This window comes from Pan paniscus, chromosome 2 (assembly GCF_029289425.2).
Source record: "Pan paniscus chromosome 2, NHGRI_mPanPan1-v2.0_pri, whole genome shotgun sequence".
NCBI classification, from domain to species: domain Eukaryota; kingdom Metazoa; phylum Chordata; class Mammalia; order Primates; family Hominidae; genus Pan; species Pan paniscus.
In genome coordinates, this window is record NC_085926.1 from 16,872,154 (window position 1) to 16,897,577 (window position 25,424).

At 41.8% G+C, this 25,424-nt stretch overlaps 1 protein-coding gene across 6 annotated transcripts in view; it reads left to right on the top strand.

The window, feature by feature from the left end:
- PLCL2 (phospholipase C like 2) overlaps window positions 1–25,424 on the top strand; it is a 279,272-nt gene that overhangs the window by 76,521 nt on the left and 177,327 nt on the right. For 3 of the 6 annotated variants that reach the window (XM_034955936.3, XM_034955934.3, XM_034955937.3), the window contains exon 2: window positions 5,245–5,792. In XM_034955936.3, coding sequence (XP_034811827.2) covers window positions 5,466–5,792 — 327 coding nt within the window. In that variant the 5' untranslated portion in view covers window positions 5,245–5,465. The other 3 variants (XM_034955935.3, XM_034955933.2, XM_034955932.2) reach the window with 3 other exon arrangements.

A 25,424-nucleotide genomic window follows, 5' to 3' on the forward strand; every position in this document is an offset into this window, starting at 1 on the left:
CAGCCTAGCTATATGATTTTTTTTTCCACAGCAGAGTGGCAGCTGGGGGCATGCACGGAGAAAGCCATAGTTAGATTTATGCAAAGCTGTATATTGTCAAGGTGGGCACAGCAGAAGGACAAGAATGTGAGGGATCTAGGATGCTAGTGAGAATGTGGTTTAATTGAAGGTCTTGGTCATGAGGCCCAGGCTAGGTCGGGGGAAAAAGGATAAAAAGGGGTGCTGATAGACCAAGGGATTGGGAAGGGGTGGAGAAAGTACAGGTCTTGCTAAGACTGGCAGGGGGGTTTGGGGGAAGTAAGACAATGGGACTGATGAAAGGGCAGAGTTTCTGGCAAGACAATGAGTCTCTGAGTTTCAGATTTCAGAGATGAAATATTCCTGGGGTTGGGATTTGGGAGTGGGTAGATGAAGGGAAGTAGGTTGGTAGCAACACATCACATATTGGGATGTGTAAAATGATGTGGTCATCAGATATTCTGACTTCTTAAAACTCATGAAAATAAACCTGTCAATAAAAAACAGATTGACAAGACCCAAAGAAATGCAGACTTTGGAAGGCATTTGCTAAACTTTGCTTATCATGCGGTTTGGAGGTGGGATAGGAAAAAAATAGGTCTCTCTGTAGACTTCATAAAAAACAATACGTGAAGACCTCAATTTGTGGATGTCCTTCCCTTAAGAGAATGAACTAACTAATAACAAGTTTTATGTTCCAGATTTTTGGCTTCTCTAGAAAAACAAGATGGTCTTGGCAGCACTGAGCCAAGATTCCCTCAAGGTAGCAAAAAGATTTCTCACCAGAGTACCTGAGTCTAACATTCCGTGTTGCCATACTACACCTGGCTGGGTGTCAGTTGCTATTTATCAGTATGCTCACACATCTTTTTTAGAGTTAAGAGGAAAGTGAAATATTTCTTGTATCAAGGCCCTATCAAAATTAGAAAGCCAGAAGTGAATCAGGAAGAGTATTACTCTGATATGCAAAGTATATCGTTGTTGGAAAAACAAGAATTATGATGCTATTATGAAACAAATCCCTCCAACTTCACTCATTACATTACCTACCTGGCCCCCATACACATCTGAGTTTGCAATGACTCCTGTAATAAAATAGTGGTAGACATAGAATCATATACATGAGACAGCATTTATAAAACCAGTGTAATAAGTAACAGTTATTTTTGAGGGACTCATATTAGTCTATCATATTGTATCCTTTTGCTGATAGAATGATCTTATCAAATTCCCATTGATTAATAGATTCCCTCAAAGTGCTACCAATAGCCACTGAAAAAACTTAATGAACTCGCAAAGTAGTTCCTCAGTGGCTGAAAAGCATAGCTGTAATTCCCTGAGTGCCTAACTTCTTGGCAGCCATATACACTTGTGGAAGATGGATCCAAGGAAAATGGGTGAAGGATCTTTAGTGTCAGAAGAGAGGAAAATATGGAAATGAAAGCTTTTGGCAGGTCTAATTTGCCACATTACTGCTCAGGAAAAAAGGCAATCAATCGCTACATATTTCTTGTTGTTGAGGATCATGATAAAATAAATATAATTTAAGCTGTAGGAGCATAATAGATTAAAATCAACCCCTTGGATTGACTCAGGAAGCAAATGAGTAGCCAGTGTGGACTAGTACATTGATATAATCTACTATTTCCTTAAAGCATTTTGGTCATCTACTTTCTGCTCTAGTTAGCATTTATGTTAAGCATATGAACAGCAGTTGAATATGAAGGCTCAGAGGTTGAACTGCATCTTTGGAGAAATAGAGGAAATAACATGTGATTGAGGTTTGGGAAATGAAAATTGTCATAATACATTAAGGAAGAAAATAATCTGAAGGCCAAGTACTCACTGAATCAGAAAAAAAGTTGGAGAGTCCTAATATTGGAGCCTGTGAACTGGAAACTAGATATGAATTCATAACCTATGAGGGTATAAATGATGGCAAGAAGTCAGTAAACTGAGTCAGTGTTATTTTTGAGACTGAAGGAAGGTTCTTATGGAACAGGGAGTCTGAATAGTTCAAGTTCTGGGCATTAAATTGATGATGCAAATAGAAGACAGTTTGGTGAAGAGTGACAATGATTAAAATCTGAGATGGATTGAAATACAAAGAAAATTTAAAAGAGATAAAGCCTTGTATTGCTGGCATGATAGAATGAGATTTTAAAGGTATCTACTTTAAATATGAGCAGGTTACTCACCAGAATCCAACCATTTGCATACAGACAAAATAAATTGGCATAAGCATCATGGAGCTATTTAGAATGGGCATTTTATTAATGTCTTGCCTATCTTTTATTGCCCTGCTCTGAAATGTCATCTGAGGGAACCATTAGACAATATTCGCTGAGGAATGACTATGATATTTTGGCTCTTTTTCTAACTCCAACTTCTACGAATTTCACAATGCCATGAAAACACTTCAGCAAGAATTTTGGCAAAATATTTACAATTTCTTCAATAATATTGCTTGTGGAATATGAGGAATGGACAGCAACCACTTAGTGACTGCAGAGAGACAAGCAGGAATGAGGAAAAACAATTACTTACTACGCTATTTGTGATGAAAAAATCTGAGTTTAGCTTATTAAAAAGCCTGTTGGGAGCCAAGCATCTTACATGTCAGAGGAACATGCTGCTTCCCTTCACCACGTCTGAGATATGGTACCTACAGTTGGGCTGTTTGTGGGATGAAGAAGTGCTGCTATAACATCAGCAGGCGTGTGACCAGTGGCTTGTGGGAGACAAGCACTTATGGGAATAAAAAGGAACCTGGCACAGGCCTTGGGCCTCTGGCATCATTAGTTACAGGTCTGCCAAGATGCTTTGGGAAACATTTTAATTTAAATGCCAAGTCTATTTCAACGAAGCTCCCTGGTATGACCTGTTGGGAGTCCAGAGTGAGATGGATAGGTGCTCACTTTGGAGGGCACTGGTGAATCAGCTGGTGCTTCTATTAAAAAGCATACTGGGGGTTAAACATCACTAAGTCCCTACTCAGCCCAGGAAAATCACAGTGAGAGCCATGGGATCTATGGCTTTCATAGCATTTTACTAGTGACTCGTAAATGCAGGAAAGATTAGATACTAACACACAAAAGGCAGCGACACCTCTGGGTGTTTATTCAAAATATCAAACTTAGAGAACTTGAAGAATAAAGACCCCAGCATTCTTTTTTCCTCCCCCGAAGCATACTCACAGGCTACTATGACTATAAATTTAATAAAGCAGAGTTAAGAGCCTGATTTGAATTATTTCAATATTTTTTCCTCCAAAACTATCACAAGACAGAAAAAATAAACATTCTGAAACACAACGAGAAAAAAGAAAGAAAAGAGTTGAGACTGAATAAAACACTAAGCATTGTCCTTCGATGTAAAAAACTATTTCTGTTAGTGTGTAGGCCCAGGTTGGAAAGAGATGTACAAAAACACGAATTCAGAGGATCTGAAGAATTAAAACGCCCCCAAGAATAACATGAAAGTATTTGATGTTGCTTCAGGGGCAAGGGCGAGTATGTATATGTACGTAAAGTCCATTTCCTCAGAGGCTCCTTGGCAGTCTGTTACACCACCACGCTAATGAAAGCCAGGTCTTTAAGTTCACCCCCCCCCCCCCCCCCCCGCTCCGGACTATTAGTTTCTCCTTTGCGCCCTGCGGGGACTGCATTCCTGGAAATGAAAGCACACGAGTTGGGGAAGGGCTGGGGTGCCAGAGAGGGTAGGAAGCTGGAGCCCACGGAGCCTGGGATGGAGAGGTGGGTGGGCCCAGGCCTGGGGCGTGGGGTGGCGGTGGAAGGTCTGGGGTCTCACCCTTCGGAGTTTTGGGTCTTGTCTGGCTCCAGGGAGGGAGATCCAGGGGAGATATTTGCGAACGGAAGCCACACGATCAGCTTGGACTTTTAGGCCAGTCACTCCGCCTTAAGTGGGTGCGTGAGAACCAGAAGAGGGACTGGCTGTAGCGCTGCAAGTGAGATCCTGTCCCAAAAGATGAGCCTGACTTAGGCTGGGCCCCGCAGGCCGGCAGGGCCAGCCGGCATCCCTGGTAGGGGAATCGCGAAGGTCTCAATGATAAATCTGTGTGTGGAGACTCAGAGGGCACGAAATAGGCTCTGCTGATGTCCTCTGCCCCTCATAGCCTGCCAGCCACCCCAGCCTTCACCCCTGCCTCAGCATCCTTCCAACTAGTTGAATCAATCAGGAGCCCAAGGGAACGGAATTGGTCCCAGTTTATGAAATGGGTCTGACCCACTGGGGAAGTCAGAGAGCAGCGTCCCGAACTGGGTGGGAAGGAAACGAGTTCCGTGCGCGGGGCTGGGGCAGGAGTGAGGCGCAGCGGCCGAGATCCTGAGCCCCGGGACCCTTGTTCCGGGCCCCGAGGCCTGCGCGGTAGTTGCCCCTCGGGGTTCCGGGTGGGTGACTGACAGTTGCAGCAGCTCTGGGGAGGCGAAGGATAGGCAATGACTTGGGGCTCCCGTCCACTCGGCTTTGAGGTCCCCGCGGCCCGATGACCCGGCCTCGGTGACAGCAGCCGCGACGGCGGCAATCTCGACAGGGAGCTAGGCGGCTCGCGGTGGGTCAGGGGGCGACCGAGGAGGGACCAGGCGGCCTGTAGGGGGCAGCGCCGAGCTCGGGAGGAGACAGCAGCCGGCGGGTGGGGTGGGTCTGGGCTGCCCCCTCCGGGAGCTGCCCCGGGGCTGTAGGGCGATTGTCATACCCGGCCGCCCCTGCCCGCCGTGCGCTTCCTCTCGGCGCCGCGGGCCTTAACGGGGCTCTGAGGGGACGTGACAGAGCTCGGCACGCGGCAGCCTCTGGGGAGTTAGGGTCCGGAGAGACCCACGCGTCGCCCCCCGCCCGCCCGGGGCCGGGAGATCCTCGGGAGCCGCCTCCGGGTGTCCAGAGAGTGTCGGGGCGGCCGCCACTTCCCCTCGCCCTTCGCCGGAGGTGGGCGCCTTTTCCTGCGTGGCGGGTGCTCCGACCCCAGTTGCTCTGAGCCCCGGGGAAGCGCGCCCCGAGCCCCTGACGTGGGCGCCCCGTTACCTCGGGGTGGGTGCCTGGGGCCCCTGAGGTGGGCGCGGGTTGCCCCGGGGTGGGCGCCCGGCCCGCGCGGGTTATTTTTGGCGCCCGCAGAGGCGCGTGTGTTGGGGCGTGTTTTCCTTCCCCAGGTGCCGAGAGCCGGGGCTCCGCCGGCGCCCGAGCTGACTCGTCTCTCTCTTCTTTCCCCTGCAGGAATCTTCCGATAATTCTGCCGCCGCGACTTTAACCGTGCGCAAGGCGAGAGCTCGAAACAAACATCACATCTAAATTAAAAAAAAAAAAAAAAAAAGCGGAAGAAGCGGCCGAGGCGGCGGCGGCGGCGGGAGGAGAGGAGGAGGGGCCGCGCGCGGCGGCCCGAGGCGGCGGCGGGGACGCGAGGACGCGGCTTTGTGCAGGCGGGTCGCGGGGCGCCCATGGCGGAGTGCGGCCGGGGGGGCGCCGCCGGCGGGGCCCTGCCCACCTCCCCGGGCCCGGCCCTCGGCGCCAAGGGCGCCCTGAAAGCCGGAGTGGGGGAAGGCGGTGGCGGGGGAGGTCGCCTCGGCCACGGGCGGGCGCGCTATGACAGCGGCGGGGTTTCCAACGGAGACTGCAGCCTCGGCGTGTCCGGGGACGAAGCCCGGGCTAGCCCTACCAGGGGACCCCGCGGCGTTGCGCTCGCCCCGACCCCCAGCGCGGTCGTCTGTACCCTCCCCCGGGAGAGCAAGCCGGGCGGCCTGCCCCGCCGGAGCAGCATCATCAAGGTAGGTGGGAGAAGGGCGCTCATCGCCCACCCTCAGCCGTCCTTGGGTTCTATTTTCTCCCTGGGGGAGTGGTGGTGGAAGGAGGAAGCCCACCGCTAACAGGAACCACTGGAGCATGGGTGCTTGGGGTGGTTGAGCGAGGATTGGATGCAAATTGCATGTGGAAAGAATGGAGAGGTGATCCCTAATGTGCAGGGGGAGCTGTGCTCAGACATCCTCAGTTGAACTTGGGGCTGTCACCTCTTCCAGGATTGGTCTGGCATTAGGGCCTTGTACCTGCCTGGGTAGGGCATACTCTTATGTGTAGCCTGGTCTGGTTAACAGACTCCCTGTAAGATTTCTATTGTATCTTAAACACAGATAGGGATTATGTGAAATGTGAGAACATTTTCTTAAAAATCCCAGGCGGCGAACAGAGGGTGAACAGAGATTATTTAATAGGTTTCTTCTGATCCGTATACAGTTAGTTGGCTCTTACAAATGTTTACACTTCGAGGGTGCAAAATCTCCTAATATCCGGTCACTCAGTCACAAAGAAAAATAGAGTAGATTTCTGAACATAAATGCAGATTTCCGCTTTCTTAGGCTCAAAAGCTCAGAGATTACAGTTCCACACGATTTAATCTTTTCTTTGCTGCAGTAGGCAGGCCTCGAGTACTGTGGAAGTTCTTTTGGGCAGTTTGCTTGGTTTTGCTTGCACAGTGTTAGCGGAAGAAAGCCAGCGATTGTTTTGAGCATTTTAAACTCAAGAAGTAATATTAGGAACTCCCGAGTTTGTGTTAGTTTCATTCTAATGTTACATTTTGGTTCGCAATGTAAAAATATTTTTCGTGACATGAAGTGCGAAAAAAAATAGTTGATGAGCTAAGAAGAGCAGAGCCTTAGGCAAGACCAGCTCATTCGGCTCGCTCAAGTTTGGAGCAAATGAAAACATTGCTTTCTGAAAATCAAGGAGTTATCAGGACAGGGAGCAGCAAAGCAAATTGACAGGCTGCACCCACCCTTCCTGTGGCTGATAACTGGTGGGAGGGCAGAACGTGCCACAGTAAAGAGAGTTGGCAGTGGTGGTATCTGAAATTTTATTGGACCTACAGAAATCTTCCAAGTACTGTGAAAATGTCTGATGGTGTTATCAACTTAATGCAGTAATCTAGTGAAATATACCATCTTGCTACTCTATGTTAGAGGCAATTGTGAAACTGCATTTCCCTTTGTCATCTGTTTGCACAGTTTATGTCTGGGCAAGGACACAATTTGAAGGGTTTGGAGATCAAGTGTATTAACTACCTGCAGCACACACTTAGAGATAAACTAAGGAAAGTAAAGTGTCTTTTTGCTGCATACATAGCTTTTAGTGACTTACGTTTTCTTTTACTCTGTAGCTTATGTTTCCATGGAAGTTGCTTTCAACTGTGCATGATAATCAATCCTATTGACAGAGTTATGTGACATTTCTGTTTTTATTTGTCATAAAATATTTGTGGTGATTTTGCATTGTGGTGTTAATAAAATTTGAGGTGACAATTCCAAAGAAGATACCAGCCTACCTAATTTTAACCCCTTTCTTTTAATTGTTTTGAATACTTGTTTTTGCATTAAAAAATCAAACTTTATTAGTGTCCATAGGGAGATTCATAGTGTAACTTACTGAATTACAAAAACGTTTGTTTTAATTTTACATTACTGGGCGATAAGCAAGAAGGATGATTTGTTAGTATTTCTGATATATGGAATTGGGAACTTGTCAATAGATACCATTTCTTAATTGAAGGCTCTAGAAGCACATGGGGGAAATGATTAATTGTTCAAAAATCACTGGTTTTAGAAATGATATTGATACTTATGTTGAATTCTGAAACTTTTAAGGATATTTTGTCATTTTTCTTCTTTGTAAAGAAAGCATTTGGCTTCTTGTTCACCAGTGTAACCCTAGATATGAAGTGCCAGGAATGTAGTAGCAGCTCAATAAATTGCTTATTGAATGAGTGGAGAAAGTACATGTTTTCTCTGAGTTCTGTTAATTTATAAAACAATTGGTTTTGGATTTACCAGTCCCATATTTTGTTCATTGTATTGTACCTCCAAAGAAGGCTTGACATACTCCTTTTTCTTGCCTCTGTTTTCACTTTGCATTTTCTTAAAACTTTCGAAAATTATGGAAGTAGTGTTGAAAGTTGATCAATACTGGGTTATAGGAAAGAGAGAATGCTATATTTAAATAGGTAACTAACTACTTGGTATATTTCCCCTTGAATTGGTGCCTTGAAGCATCAAGATTTTTGGAATGTATTGTAGTATTTTCTAAAGATAACTTCCAGCATCAGGACAATATCCTAATAGAAAACAAAGTCTTTAACATCAAATTTCATAAAGCAACAAATACTGCACAGATAGTTTTGTCATGTGAATGGCAGAAATTATGTTTCACTTTTGTTTAAAAAAAAAGAATAAAAAGCTAAAGCAGAAGCCCATGTGAAAAAGCAATAGTGACATCTTTCCTTGGTTTCCTTATTTTTTTTAATTTAAGGGATGAATGCAGTCAGGTGGTCTCTGAGTAGAGGCAGGAGTAGATTAGTAAGCAAGGTGATAATTGGGGACTTGAGGGAATAGCAGGGAGTGAATGCTACCTGGGGAACTGAGGCCGTATTTATGGGGTTGTATTAGTTGAAATGTTGGGCTTCTGAACTGTGCCTCTCGCCTAGCTTCCATCTTCATTACAGTCTTGACAGCCCTCTTTGTTGGAGATCCTTAAATCAGAGGGAGAATAATGGCCTAAATGTGCTATAAGGTGGGCAAAGAAAGGGGGACTATTGCTAAAGTGCAGGGCATATGCAGAAATACACTGTAGGCTGACCCGAATCTTATTCCTCATTTAAAATAATTTATTTGGTACTCCATCTGTTTTGTAAATGTGGTGTTGAGTAAGAAATTGTTGTAAAACAATATTTTCTGCCAAAATAGATGCACAGATCTATACTAAAAGAGCTCTTTGGTTATGTTAACAGTGTTGATTAAAATTCAGAGTGAGCAGCTTTGTAGAACCTTTTACAAATACCTTGAGATGATAAATAAATCATGGAAATCATCACCAGACTTTTCTACTTTTCCTTAGCTTATTGAAAATAATGGTCGACTTTTGAGATTATTTACAAAGGCTCATTACTGGATTTTAGAGAAGAAGCCGTTATGTTTGTCATCTTAAGTAATCTAGTAAATGAAAACATCACTTTCATTTTCTCTTTCCATAATTCATTTCATCACTCTATTCAATATAATCTATGCTTTATTTTGAAACAGTTAATTTGGTTAATTGTTCAGATGGCATCCATTATTTGCAAATAGCTCAATCTTTTAATTCAAGAGCTTGGTCTAAAAATATGAAGTAGCATTTTAGGCCTTAGATTTCTGTTTAAGTTTAGAAAGAAATGAAGTTAAAATGTCTATTGCTGTGGATGATTTATTTTAGTCAGAACTAGTTAAATACTTTGGTTGATACTTTAAAAAATGAGGTATGATTTACATACAGTAAAATTCACACTGGTTTGTGTCGAGTTCTGTGAACTTTGACCAATACATTCAGTCATTTAATCACCACCATCATGAAGATATAGGGCACTAACATCACCTCAAAAAACTCCCAGGTCTCTGTGGTCTTTCGCTCCCCTCATCCCCAGACAATGGCAATCTTCAGTTCTTTTTTAATCAGTAGGAAATTCGGCCATTACCTTATCTTGGTATTTAGAAGTAATAACAGTGGCCAACACTTATTAAACACTCACTACATGCAAAACACGTGAGAAGTGCTTACCGTAATTCTCTGACTCGGTCCTGTGCTAACCACAGAGACAGGAGGAAATCGGAGTTCAGAGAGGTTAACCCTGTGCCCCAGGTGCTGGAGCTACTTGTATCCCGCTTGGGTATATGGCTGCACTCCATTGCTTCCCCACATTACAGTGGCAGTTTGAATTTTTTGTGTAGTTAAGGCAACATCAGTGGTTTCAGACATTGGATTTGATTGCCCTCTTTAAATGTAGGAGATATTGGAAGAAGGAAAAGAATCTCTGTTTCTGCTGGTGGAAGAAGTTGGCAGATAACATAGCCAGGAGGCTTTTAGTCACCTGTCGTGGCTGCTTGACCAGGGCTTGCAGCTTCACAGGGACCAATGATCTGACCTTGCCCAAGGTGGCAGCCTTTATTTTTCTTAATATCATTATTGCCATTGTCATAGTGTCATGTCGTGTAGGAGAAACACTTTTACTGTCTTTATACTACTATGTTCACCTATGTCTTGACACTGAGCTCTCCAACATGGACAACAAGCAGCCTTTTCACATCTATTATACACATTTAAATGAAATAAAACTTTTATATGTGTCTTGGCCCATGGTTTAAATAAACTAGGCTCCTTGCAGGCAGAAGTTGGACTGTATTTACCAGTTCTGCACAGGTAACAAATACTCAGTAACCATTTTTTAATTGGATCTTAAAAATAATATCTGCATTTGACTTTAGACATTTTTTTTGAATGGGGGAAACAAAGATACCACATGCCCAGCAAACCTGTGGGCACATCATAAATAATTAAACAGACAGTAGCTGGATAACAAAGGGAATTTGTCTGGATAGATAGGAAACCTGGATCATTAAGGTCAGAAAAATCTAATGGCCAATCAGCAACTCCCCACTTTACTTTGTGCTAATACATTTTAGACCACACAAGATAACTGTTGAAAGGCCAAAGCGTGGTTGCTTGTTTTAGCCTGCTCAAAGAGCTTTTGTCACAATTCAGTTTAGGTTTCAAAAGCAGAGTATATTAATTTTCATGCCCTAAAATCTACGTGCTCCCTTTTGCTTTCCTCCTCCTCCATTTTCCAGCCTCCCCCAAATGGTTGTATTTGATTTGCATGGTTTTTCATCAAATCCAAATAGGCAACTGACAGGAAATTGTTTATTTTATTAATTGCTGATATTGGCCACTTAAGTTATTTTCTTAGAACGTTCTATCCCAGAATCTGTTCACTTTTATAGTTCTTTGTGCTCTACAAGGAGCCTAAACTAGAATGTTATTTACTTTCTTTTTTTGTGCTTAAGTTACCCAGGCTTCAATATTCAACAAAATAGGGCAACATTATTTACAGCCTAAATGCAGATATAAATGAAGTATGAACATTTATAGTTTTTCTTCAGACTTTATACTTATGTGTTCAAGAATAGATGCTTTCTTCCTTCTTAATACTAAGTTTTGGATGCCAGTTATTTACTTATCTACCAGACTTCTGGATTACTTTAATTTCTTTTCTGTTCTATATTGGTGGGATTCAAATATTTTTACCAGTGGGCCACAGGATCTGCGACTGTTATGTTTGTAAGCTGCCTGCTGAGCTTTTTTCTACTGATAAGATTGGTGAATTGAGAGGGTTGTGCTTAGCATGAGTGTCGTTTGTGACTCAAACTGAAGTCAGAGCCGCTAGAGCCAGCCACTATTCTTTGTATCAGAGTAATTCCATAGCTTTAGGGTGCCCAAAGTATATAACTCATTGCATTGAGCTTCAGCAACAATTATGTGAATGGTCCAGCCTTCTGGCAGGACACTTGGCACCCACCCATTCCAGAATGGCAAACCAGGGCAGGTTGTTAGGCCCTCTTACCCCTAGCACTTGGTCCCATGGCAGGGGTAATTAGGTGAACCATGTTTTAGCTAGTAATCTCAGCTGGGCTGCATCCTGTGGTCGAGGGCTGCCCCCAGGCCACATGTTGCATATCTGGATTATTCAGGAGGCAGAATTGTGGTGGGAACAATAGAAAGTCTGTAGTTAGGGGCTTGGATTAGATCCTGGCTTCCCTGGTTCCTTTCTTTATGGCCTTGGGCAAGATACTGAAGTCTGTATGTCCAGTTACTCCATCTCTAAAACAGGTAGAATAAAACCTCCTCTCATAGCATTGTTGTAAAGATTAAAGGAGATGATTGATGTGTGAGCAGTGTGTGGCACCTAATAAGCATTAGTGTGTTTTTCTGATTCTTAGTTGAGCAGACTCCTTTAGAGAGGTGAGCAGACTAACATGGCCATGCTCGTTTTGAAAGTTTTGTCTTTTGAAATATGCAGAATGTGCCTAGGGAAATTTCTCAGACATGTTCCATAAATGCTCTCAGTAATTGTTTTGGTGTCTTTCTAAATCTGATACCTCAGTACAACTGCACACACATGTAAATAGCCCCAACTATGGGATCAAAGGGTATTGAACATACAATTTCATTGTGCCAAGCACCCACATGTCTTGCTTTGCCCAGGTTTACATCTTTTGCTGTGACAAGATTATTAATAGTGCCTCCTTTAACTCTCAAAGGCATCTCAGCTTGGACGATAAATAATATGGTCATCTTACTTGTAATCTTCTTTTCACAAACTGCCTTACAACCTATGCTGGAGCCCCATGAGATTCCCCTCTGTGCCTAAACTTAGCCTTTATGGTGACACCTCTGTTTCCTCAGGTTTCCTTCTCTCTTAGTCATCTTTAAGGTTTTCCTCAGTTAACCACTTCCCAGTTAGAATGAATTATTTCTGTCTTCCAGCCACCACTCTCCCTGTATCTCCATACAGTCCTTCTGCCTCTTAGGCAACTACATCTTTTTCATCCTGAATTTATGAAAACACCTAGTTTAATGTCTTGTGAAAAGTATTTGTTTAAGTATATATTTGTTGAATAAATGTGTGAATGGATAAATAAGGGGACAAGAATGAGTCTTAGGAGTTGGATGAAGATGTTATTTAGACTTAACTCCAACTGGTTTTGATTGGAATATAAAACTCAATGGGATGTGTGCTTCAAAGAAGAAATTTATTCATGCACATAATTTTGAAAACAAAGGAAATACCTTCATTTAAAGTTGGATCTAGGAATTTGGTTGATTCTATAACTGTTCTGTAAGATGTTAATATAAATGATTGCTCCCTTTTGTGCCCTGAAATAAGAATAGGCCTTTGAAATTTTCTTTTGATTTATATTCTGCTGTCAAAGTTTAAAAAGGATGGCAAGAGAACATTATTGTTTGCTAAGGGATTTAATCTGTTTTCTGGTATTTGGTTTCTTTAAGTGATATCTGTAGTTTTTGCTCAGTTGTTGTTTATTTTTGAGGAACTGAATTACTTAAACTTCTATTGTCATTAATATTTGCTAGTCACACGGTATTCATTGGAAGTGCTATAAAATTAATAATTAAAAATAAAATACATAAGGAATCTGGAGTACTGATAAGAGTTGTAGGAGTGCGATCTCTAATTCCTCAGCATGTTTTGTTATGTAATGGTAGAAATTCTGCCCTTTGTTGCAGTGCAAGGATTGGGTGAAGAAGAGATACTAGGAGATGCTTTGTATGCATCATCTCATGCAAGTCTCGCCAGAACCTGTAAGGAGACATTATCATTCCCCTTACAGACAAGGGAACCCATTCTACAAGGTTTGGGAATTTCCAAGCAAGGTTAGAGAGAGCCTGTAAGAGGCAAAGCCAGCATTCCGACCGGGTTTGACTGTCCGTGTTTTGAACTGCTCCATCACCCTCTCCCACTCCATCCTCTGGATGACTTTGATTTTTTTCTTTCTTCTCCTACTTGCCCAAGCCATTCTGACTTCTTGATCTTAGCAGTTTCTACCAGTACTAAAATAGACAACTAATTTTTAATGAGAAAAGTTTGGCTTTTTGTGGCTGAATCTTATGATGAAACCAATGTGTACCTAACCAACATGAAGCCATAACCATAGTCCTGCCCATCGTGCCTCAAGTTTCTGTCTGATCTACAAACCAGGACCTTGTCCTTTTCCTCTCTGCTCTCCTTTGATGGATTAGAAATTCTTTTAGGGGGGTTAGTTTCCATTTTTGTTTCTTTTTTAACAAAAAGTTGATTTATAGTTCTATGCATTTTTAGGGTCCTGGAAGGTAAAGCAGGTAACAATTAGTAATGGTTTGTTTTTTTAGGTGGGCTTCTTATAGTATCTATTCCTATGATTGTTTTGGAATTGTCAACTAATTATAGAATTTTAGAATACAGTAATACAACACATTACTGTGTAGTCAATATTCAGTATATTTTTGGAGTGTGCTAAATGTACTGATTTGGATATTGCAGATATTAACATCCCAGAAACCAAGCAGCTGGGTTTAAAAGTGATTAATCATGGAGATTCATGAGATTTTCACAGCGGAAAGAGATCATGTAAAATTCTTTTGTAGTTAGAGATACACAAGGCCATACTGATTAGTACATTTAGCTCCTAGCTATGGTTGAATTCATTTATTTGCATATTAGCATAACAGAATTGGAAAAATTTGTTATGTAATACTGCAGTATGTGAGTATTAATAGAACAAGATGTGGTCTTCTAGATTAAAAAAATAGCTATTTTTTGTGAATTTGTTTTTTGCTATAGATAGCTGCATGTGTACACATGCTATACTTGTGTATGCATATACCCTGAAGACTGTTTATAAATCGTAAAGATTAAGAGCAAACCAAATAATGTAGTGCTAGGTTGACACAAATTCTGTGTCTCTCTCTCAGAGACTGATGGACTGATGGGTAGCAGGTGTACGCTCTTTAAATTGAAAATGCCCAGGAAGGGATAGGCTGTTCCCTATGAGCATTGCTGATGAAGCCTCTGTTGCTTTTGACCAATTAGTGTGGTCACAGAGGGTTAAGTGACCTCATTTGCAGCTACCATCAGAATTACAAGCCATATGACTCTCTCCATATGGTTTCCTGCTACCTTTTATTTTTTATTCTAAACTCTGATATTCTGTAGGCATAGTAAATGTATTTTTTCAAGTTATTTATATGGTTTAATGTTTATTATTGAATAAAGGATATTGCTTAGATTTTTATTTCTATCAATCCATGCTAATATCTTATATTAAATGCCAATATAATTATTCAGATGTTTTCATATTGAAGCTAATAAAATTCCTATTGAAATACTGGTTTTGAGAATGTCTTCATCTGTGGAGTATTTGATGATTTGTTGAAAGAGATCTGTATGCTCTTCCAAAGTTTTCCCTGGTTTATGTATATTTCCAGAAATAATTTTCTATACATTAAAAATAATATTAGCAGTAGAATTACTATTATCATAGGACAGACATGTGTACATTCAGCTTTAGTAGATACTATTAGGTGATTTTCCTAACTGGTCCAGCCAATTTACACACCTACCAGGTTATATGAATGCTAGGTGCTCTAAATGCACACATTTGGTATTATCAGTGTTTCTTTGTCTTTCTGCTTTTTGATTGTAACTATTGTGACGGTTATGTAATGGTACTTTACTGTGGCTTTTTGGCTGAATTTCTCTCATGGCTAATGATGTTGAGCATCTTTTCATATGTTTCTTGGCCATTTGGATATTCTCTTTTGTGAAAATGCTTTTTCAAGTCTTTTGCCCATTTAAAAAGTCGGGTTGTTTTTATTTTTTAAAAAATGGTATGTAGGACTTAATTTACATTTTCTGAATATGTCTTTTGTGATATATATATATATTCAAGTTGTTTATATGGTTTAATGTTTATTATTGAAGAAAATAAAGGATATCGCTTAGATTTTTATTTCTATCAATCCGTGCTAATAGCTTATATTAAATGCCAATGTAATTATTCAGATGATATATGTGTTTTGTGATATATCACAAAAGACATTTTCAGCATATATAGATATGTTGAAACATGTATCTATATAGGTATAGATATATGTTGAAAATGTCTTCTAATATGTGACTTGCTTTTTCACTGTCTTAAAGGGTATATTTTAATGAAAATTCTTAATTTTAGAGAAGTTCAGTTTATCAGTATTTTTCTTTATGGTTATTATTTTTGAGTCCTGTTTCAGAAATGTTTACTTAGCCTACTTCTATGAAGATAGTCATTTATTTAACCACTGGAGTCTTATTGTTCTATTTTTCATGTTTAGATCTGGATTTTATTTTGTGTGTGTGGTGTGAGGTAGGGTTAAAGATTTTCTTTCCGTATAAATATCCAATTAATTCAGCACCATTTATTTGAAAACAGAATCTCTTTCCCACTGCACTGCATTGGTCTTCGATCCTAGATCAAGTGGCCATTTATGTGTGGGTCTGTTTTTGGAGTCTATTTTGTTACATACACATAAAGTCCTTATGTACTTACCACACTGTCTTTCTGGCTAGGTATATACCTAACAGAAGTTACTCCATATGTATATTGAAAGACATTTCCAAGAGTCCTTAAAGCAGCATTAATTCTAACAGTCCCAAATTGGAAGCAACAACTCAAATGCCTATCTTATAAAATAGCGTATCGTACAGTGGAATCCTATGAGGAAAAGGAAGAAAGAAGAACAGAAACAGCAGATGACTGCCCCATGCACTGCTTGAGTCTCCCAAGCATAATGTTAAGGGAAATAAACCAGCCACAAAAGAATACATATTTTTGATTATAATTATATAAAGTTCAAAAGCAGCTAAACTAATTTGGAGTGGTAGAAGTTACAATAGTGGTTACACTTGGGGATAATAATTGAGGGGGGAAGCAAGGGACCTACTGGGTGCCAGTGATGTTTGGTTTCTGCATCTGGTTGGTGATTCCAAATGTGGGTTTACTTTGTAAAAATCCGTTAGGTTTTACACTTAGGATTTTTTTTCTGGAAGTCTATCATACTGCAACAAATTAAGTTTATTCAAACAATTAAATTGTGAACATTAATCAAACTCAGATACCAATTGGTTATTTCCTCCTGCACTATTTAGGGCCGTGCCTTTTACAGTTTTTTGCTGTCTGTGGATCAGCATGTGAAACATTTCTGCTGCTGTGGACACTTGTACATGGTGAGACCTGCTAAAGCCCTGCACTGGTTGATGGCCTGGAGAGGGGGTGGGTGGAGAGAGGGGCAGCTTGCTGGAAGAGCCTGAGGACTGGATCTTCCTTGGAATATACTGAAAGCACAAAAGGAACTGGGCCTGGGTGGAAAGTTGACACATTAGTGAAGAGTGTGTTGGTCACTGCAGTCGTTTTACACTGCAGTCGTGATTGCTTGGAGTTTGTATGATTTGTTTAGTGTAGTTTTGAGCTTCAGGTGCACTCGAAAGTTTTAATATTTGAAAATGTGCTGCTCATAATAAAACTTTGAGAACCACTCATTTGTGGAGCACCTGCTCTTCACATAACAGTTTTCTAGATAGAGCTTTTTGGTCTCAAAAGCAGTTAACAGACCAAAACCAGTTATCCAGATATATGGACAAAATGGAGAGTTGTTTGATCACCGCTAAGTAATAGCATACCTAGGATCTCAGGTGGTCGGTCAACAGAGTTTTAGCTCTACTGAACACTTATTCTGCCTAATCTAAATATTCTTTTGGGTAGGAAAGGACGAAGGGAAAATAATCTTCAGATGGGTCATTTTAAGACACATTGGAATTACCTGGATTCTAAAACATACTAATGTGAAGACCCCACCTGGCTGCAATTGAATCAGAACCTCTGGGGGTTTCCTAGAGTGCCCTGGGAGATTTTAAAGTATAGCCAGGGTTAACAACAGCTGTGAAACCTTTCTTATATGTTGGGTTCTCGACTTCCCTGTGTAGCTCTGTTAGATATGAGAGAACAAACAGCTCCCGGAATCCTGCAGATGATACTTGGTGAGCATGTGGCTGGTGGAGTGTAGGGGGCAGGATTAAACCTTAACTTGCCTCGGTGGAGTTTTTCTTTAAGGGAGTCGAGCTGCCCTTTTTTGGAGGGGATATAAAATGTCAATGAAGGGGAATAATTCCTTAGTAAAATTTGGAGAAATAGATTTTATATGTGAAAATGACAGTCTGCCCTATGTGTCTTTTTTTGATCTAGGTAAAGGTAAAAATTATGTCAATTACAAAAAAAAAAAGGCCCTGGGTTGGTTATTTGGAGCCTTAATCCCCCTTGATTAATCATTACTGTGCAGCTCCTAGTCCCTGTAGTTCCTGGCGAGTCCCTGTAGTTCCTGGCGAGTCCCTGTAGTTCCTGGCGAGTCCCTGGGCTCTTGTCCATCCCTCACAAGAGAAACTATATCGGTGTACCCATGGCATTCTGCAGCACGAAGGAGGAGCCTCCCTAGGAGAAATTGTCTTTAGAAAGAATTAGTTTGGCAGAGGCACTAGCACTATTTCTAGACAGAGGTGATTGGATGTTTCACTTTGCTAAATGAGTGTAGTAAAAACGCTGTTTACTCACAGAAGATTATAAATCGGCACTTGCCAGACAGGTGTCTGTTTGTAAGGGTGATTTATGCGGGGAGGATGTGAACCATCTGGTGATGCTCCAGTGCTCCGCCCGAGGGTGGGCTGACAGTCTGGGTTGGCACGTCATGACCTTTGCGTGAATGTGTACTTTCTGAATGCTAGAGCATTTTCCTCTTGCCATGCTGACCTTTGCGGTAAAGAGGAATGAACATTGAACTCCTGAGGCATCTATAAAACATATTTTATTGGCTGCAAAGCAGTAACATGAAGATTTCAGTCGTTACTTGTTTGTAACCTTAGTTATGCAGTGTGTACTCATTTTCTCCTCAACCGGACTGCACAAATTATTAGAGGTTGTCATTCCCATTTATTTCTTTAGGTCATTTTTTTTTTCTCTTCCACATTGACAAGGATGAGTCTTCTAGCCAAGAAGCTTGTGCCCCTCACTTGTCTTGAGTAGGCACCAAGGAAGAGTAGTGACCTGAGGGGAAGGCCAAGTCCTTGGAGACCCCTGTTTAGAGGCCGGAGAGGCACCAACAGTTTGGCAGCAGCAAAGTTTTCTCAAGCTGTCCCTATCTTGATTGTGACACAATTGTTAACACATATACCTTTGACAGGCAGTTTTATTTACGTATTCTAAATGGGAGGCGTAGTAGAAATGAACTTTAATATTCTTTGGGGAGAGAAAATCTACAGCCTTTTTTTTTGGAACATTCAGTACTCAGTAATATTTACCAAGTGAAGAATAAGAGAGGTTTCCTTTCCTACAGCATAATTAGCCAGATCTTCTTACCCATCTTCATTGTTAGGAAAAAAAGTATTGTTGAAAAAGATTTTAAAATAGTTAAATAGCCCTTTTGTCCTAAGGAATAGCTGCCGGGTATGAATGCTACCCGGAGGGGTCTGGAAGCAAGAGAGTGAAATAGTGCGAGAGAAACAGGCACATAGCCACGTAGCAAGCGTTCTACTGGGCTCCTTACTGGGAAGTTGGTGAGATGTGTGGCCTCTGTGGCAGTGGCCCTGACCTGTCCTCATCATTACTGGTTGCCAGACAGTAAAGTAAGACAAGGTGAAGGATGGCTTAGAAGATACCACCAAAATAACAGGGCTTGATAAAGCTGTCCCCAGATACAGTTTGGCAACTCTCAGGGCCGTCATTCCTGGGAACAACAGGGACCACAGGATCTATTAATTATGTTCCAAAATGGCACTTAAAACCTTTCCACACCAGGTCACACATGGAAAATGATATAATTGTCTAGATAACATGAGGAGATTGCTTGGGGCCAGAGGCCCCAACCAGCTGTGGCAGGGGTTGGAGGGTGGAGGGGGAGGGGGTTGCGGGGACCCACGCCTTGGCAGGCCATTTGGCAGTAATACTTGGCAGTAACCACTAGTGCTGTGCTGGGGCGTGTTTTTCGGGAGGTTGTGCTTCAAAAGGTGGTAGAGAGAAGAATGGAGGAACAAGGAAAGGTACAGTAAGCTGCAGAGTGCTGTGTATCTGTCACTATCGAGGGGATGCCCTTTGCACCATGATTCCAGTGGCTAACTCACTTTAGTGGTGAGTTGAATCTTGGCCTCAAGGCATGTCATGGAGCTGTGGCCACTGTGGAAACAACACCAGCAGACAGCTTAGCCTGTATATGGATGGAGCGTCTCAGCAGGGAGAGGAACAGTTGAGCATCTACCTTCATAAGAGGGCTGCTTTTCTACATAGAGAGGACTGTTAGTCCAGCCTTAGGCTTTTCTGCTTTATCTAAACAGAGCAGCCCATTGGGGTCATGTTTGAAAACAGCAACAACAGAGTATCAAGTAGGTACAGAGGCTGAATTCCCTGAATTTCTGTGCAGAAGTTCACACCAGAGACCTGGACACTACTTGGGGAGCTGGCCTGTGGAGACTAAGAGCTGCAACTTGAGAGTCATGAGTTCTGATTCGGGTCTGCACCTCTGCTTGGTTGAAGTGTTAAATGTGTCAAGAAGACTGTGTTTTCTCCTCTTTTTTCTGTAAAAAGTGTGTGAAATCTTGTCTGCTTGATTTCTTGTATGTCTTTTCGGGACCAGGGCAAGTACTTTTCACATGACTGACATGGTAAGTAAAACCTGTATGGATCTTGGGAAGAGCTCTTGGTCTGAATGATTCAGTTTTTGCTATTTTGCTGTTGATTTGATTATTTGTGTGAGAAAGATCTGTGCTGTTCCTGAAAATTTGCTAATAAATCCATTAAAATATCCACCCCCCCGCCCCCCGTCAAAACACCCTAACAAGAAACTATCCTATTTTAGAGGGCACGTTTACTTTTTCCCATCTCTTATTTGAAATGTTCTTTTCAACATTCCCTGCTTTGCTTTTTTGAATATCATGTTTTAGTTTTTTATTTTTGTTTTGGTTCACTCTGGCTTTGGTTTAATTACCCTTTTAAATGGAAACATGTAACTGCAGGCCCAGTCCATCATTTGTATTAGTTTTCAGCACTCTGAACTTGGGTGGGTTGGGCACGATTGTTTTAGTTGCTACCTGGATAAGACTGTTGAGATCTTAATCTCAGAGTCTTGAAGAATTCTGTTACTGAGGTAGCAGCGACTGTTTACTAAAGAAAATAACCTTCATTTTTTCTTCTTGACAGAGGTAAAAATTCAGAGAAGAATTTAAGAAGTCAGGGCAATAAGATTAATTTAAACAGCTATTTCTCTGTGTTTAGTATTGTCACTAGACTTAAAAAGACAATAAAAATTTTAACTGATAAAATTACAAATCATCCTTGTTTTCCTCATAGAGCATATCAAATTCAGAAGAAAGAAGCTATAAACTTTATATCTAGCATGTATTTTGACTTTTAAGAAAATCAGTTAAACTCTGTATCTCACCGTATTCTCTCTACAGTATATTGAAATAAAGCTATATGTTGATTTGCTCATTTCATTAGGATTATTATCCTAATGTTTTAAAAGGTTTTTAAAGCTCCTGAAGCAAGATGTTATAACAATGCAAAAAACTTCATAACCAAAAAAGTCTGGGAAAGTTAGTTTGTATGCTAATAACACCTCATATTTGCATAGCTCTTTTATCCCTACAGGCCACCTTTAACATCAACTTAGTGGGCTCTCACAATGTTCCTGTTCGGTGGACATCATCAGTGGCCTCCATTTTGCAGGTGAAAAAGTTGAGGCCCATGTAAAATACACGTGGTCACACTAGACTTTGGCAAGGTTGGGCTTTGGACTCAGATCTGCTGGTTACTCTCCACGCCACTTGGGTACCTTCTCACATTTTATACGTGTAAATTGGGAAGGTAGCAATTCATTTCTCTCTCACTTCAAAAATAGAAACTCAGTATCATCAAAAGATAATCTTGGAGTGGCACTGTTTGAGGTGGTGAATTGTTTGCTAGTTGAGAAACCAAAGAGTTGTTTTTCTTCTGTGAAAGGAACTGAAGTTTAACGCCTTGATTGTGTGTTGCTGGCCCACTGTTACTTAGAAAAATTAACTGCTCCACTGCTTATTTTGATAAGGCAGAGCAGCTGTTTGTCCTTGAAGTTTCAAAAAATTATATTTATGCACTAAATTTATTTGGCAAGTCAGACCTGTTTGTTCCAATAAAGCAACAGTATCTCCCCTGGCCATTCTGGAAGCCACCTGTTGCTTTCAAGAGTTACATGGAAGGGGCTGCTCCTGAGATATTAAAGACTCTTGAGAATGTGGGGGCCACATACTGGAGCCATGTGACCCAGTGGGGAGCTGGTGCTGATGAGGTCAAGGTCTCAGGCTGTCCTCCTTTGTGTAGGGAGCTTTGCAGAGAGCAGGACTCCACTCCATAGTCCAAGTCTGCGTCCTCGACTTGGGCAGTGCCCACACAAATGGGCAACTGTTGGCAAGGGCATCTATGTATGTCCATCCTGTCACCACCCCCTCACCGTCCTTAGCGTATAGTCTTACCACTTGTGTCTTAGAGAAACCCTTTAGCCTTTGTCTTGAGACCTGTACACTGGTCCTCCTCTGTTAATTAACAGGCAGTGAGCTGCCTCTCCTCCAGTTGTCCCTGCATTCTGGATCGCATCCTCTCCCTCCTGTGTCTTTAACTTCTCTGTCTGTGCCGTGTTTCCCCCATCAGCCTGTAAGCATTCTCACGTTCTAAAAAACAAGAAAGGTAGCAGTAGCCTCTCTCTACCCTTCTCAGCTCTCTCTTCAGCTACCTCCTAAACTCTCTTCTCCGTTTTCAGCTGTATCTAAAGAGTGTCTGTGATCTCCTTCTGCATTTGCTTTCCTTCCATTCACCCCTCCACCCTGCCCCGCTTGTGAAGATCATCAGGGCTGTCTGTGCCACACAGTGAATAGGTCTCCTTCTCTCATTCCATGCCTCATTCTGGACAACTTGTTCCATAGCCATAGCTGCAGTTACCCATGGATTCACTGGTGACTCTCACGTTGATGTTTCCAGCTCAGATTTGCCCTCTGAGCCCAGACACTGCTGTCTGCTCTGCATCCCCTCTAGCATGCCCCCAGCCATCTCACTACAGTGTATTCACATCCAACCTTCCCTGTCTTATCCTGCCCCCTCCTACTATCTGGTCCTTTTCTGAAGTTATTTAGTTTGGCAAATGACACCACCATCCATTCTCCTTTATGGCCGTTGAATCGGACTGGATGAAAGAGAGAGTATTTTTTTTAAGGAGTTGGCAAGGTTAAGAAATTATAGCAAGCTCTTCTTTCATAAGAGAGTGCATTTACCTTTTTGAAGAGAAATGATCAGTTCTGATAGGGGCTGCTATTAAAATTAAACAATTGCGTGATTTCCATGCATTTACCTTTTTCTAAGAGAAATGATCAGTTCTGATACATGCTGCTATTAAAATTAAACAAGCGCATGATTTCTATAGCAAGAACATGGGCTGAACTGAATTAAAGTGATTTAACTCTTAAGTGTAACTTTCTCTCTAAAATGCTTTGGGGCCAGGCACGGTGGCTCATGCCTGTAATCCCAGCACTTTAGGATGCCAAGGCAGGTAGATCACTGAAGGTCAGGGGTTTGAGACCAGCCTGGCCAACATGATGAAACCCTGTCTCTATTAAAAATACAAAAGTTAGCTGGGCATGGTGATGCGTGCCTGTAATCCCAGCTACTCAGGAGGCTGAGGCAGGAGAATCGCTTGAACCCGGGAGGCAGAGGTTATAGTGAGCTGAGATGATGCCACTGCACTCCAGCCTGGTAGACAGAGCTACACTCAATCTCAAAAAAAAAAAAAAAAATGCAGTGCGTGTGTGTGTGTGTGTGCGCGCTCATGTGCATGCTTTGGAAGGAATCATACAAGTATGTAGGTGTTAGTCTGCCTCTACCCTCAACCTTCATTAATCTTTGAGTCTCTTACCATCATTTGCCATGCACTGGTTCATTTGAAATACAAAGCAAATGTAATTGGGATCTGGCTCAGAAGCATTTGTTTTTCGTAGGAAAGGTGTTATAAGTTAGGAATTGGGCATATTTGCATGCCAGAGAGGGACGATTTTTAAGTATTTTGAAAAGGAGTATTCAGGTGAAGCAATTATTTTCTTTTAAGGTTTAATTTCAACTGTGATCATCTTTAGACTGGGATATCAGTTCTTATCCTGGTATCCATGATTAATAATTTTTTCCCATTGACTTTTCTTGTTATTTTGAAGTTTATTTGAAAAAAATTATTTTTTATGCCAAAGATGTTACTAAGGTATTTTGCTGCAGGCGAATATTGGGTAGGATGCATTGATACTATGCGTGGTCTGTAAGTTGCTATGCGGGTGACTTTCATGTTATGGAACTGATTTAGTTCCTGTTCGACAGGCACTGAAACAGGCCTGTCCTACCATGTGGTCACAGATATCTGTCTCTTATATTGGAAAAATACTAAGAAAGCAAAGTACACTGGAGCTCCTGCCCTTAAATTTTACTTTCATTGCTCAATATGATAAGGCACAAAAGCCCCTGCGCTGGTTTTACAGCAAGGTTCTTGCCAGTGAAAGTGTGGAATCGGTAGGAGTTCTAATGTGCCCAGCAGTGGGTGCTCAGATGTATGACAGGACAGAGCCCCAACGGTTCAGCAAAGTCATGTGTTATATGGTCAAGTGGGAGAAGTCACACCTAATTGGAGAAACCCTGTGAAGCTTTATTTTTGGGAAATGGTCAGGTTGGTTTTGTGGCTGAGTGTAGAAGGAAAGGTTTGAAGCAGTTTCTGGAACATGGTATCATACACACTCAAGGTTGCTGACATTTCTTCTAATATTCTTAAGCAGGTTTTGGCAGACAGGTCCCTTCAGCCTGCACCTGGGTGAGCCCACTGGCATTCTTCATTACAATCACATGTTAGTTTTCGTTGATTATGTGCATGTGGAGACTATCAAAAAAATTCAGCTTTTGTGATCTTTTTTCAGAAGTACAGTGGCAATGGATATCTTTGAACTCTAACATTGTGATGGTAAGAAAACTTTAGTCCTGTGAAGGAGGAGCACCTAGATGTTGGGTAGCTAATCTGGCTTTGCTGTTTTGGTGAAAAAAGTCCCATGTGTTGTGGGAACTTGGAGCTCTCTACATCCCTGCTTAGTTTTGTCAAGTCTGCTGGCCAGTAATCCTGAAAAACATTTGATGCGTCGACTGCCCGCACAGTTGTCAATTTGGCCAGAGTCAGAAACATGAATTTCACTCCTTAACCTTTTCAAGAGATCTTGACAAAAAAAAAAAAAAAAAAAAAAAAAAGCAAACTTTGGAGTTCATTTTGTTAACACTTACATTTACTGGTTTTCTAGAGAACCGGTTTGGGGTATGTGTGTGTGGCGGGGGTGGGGAGAGAATGCTTGTGTTTTAAAAAAGGGAAAACTGTTTTCACAGGGAGGAGTTTACTGGTGGGTTGGCTTATTTGGTGGCTCTCTGCCCTTTGAATGAGGCCTGTCTTTCAATTCAAGGCTTTGCCATCAACATGATGTGTATGCTGCTGAAAAAGTAGGAATGCTTTTACCCAGCTGCCATCCTGGAAGCACAGCCTGGAAGCAGACAACCAAGTGCATCTGCTGGCCAGTCAGGAATTGATATGGTTTGGCTGTGTCCCCACCCAAATTTCATCTTGAATTGTAGTTCCCGTAATCCCCACATGTCATGGGAGGGACCTGGTGGGAGGTAATTGAATCATGGGGGCGGTTACCTCCATGCTGTTCTCATGATAGTGAGTGAGTTCTCATGAGATCTGATGGTTTTATAAGGGGCTTTCCCTCACCTTAGCTCTGTACTTCTCCTTGCTGCTGCCATGTAAAGAAGAATGTGTTTGCTTCCCCTTCTGCCATGATTGTAAGTTTCCTGAGGCCTTCCCAGCCCTGCAGAACTGTGAGTCAATTAAACCTCTTTCTTTTATGAATTATCTAGTCTCAGGTATTTCTTCAT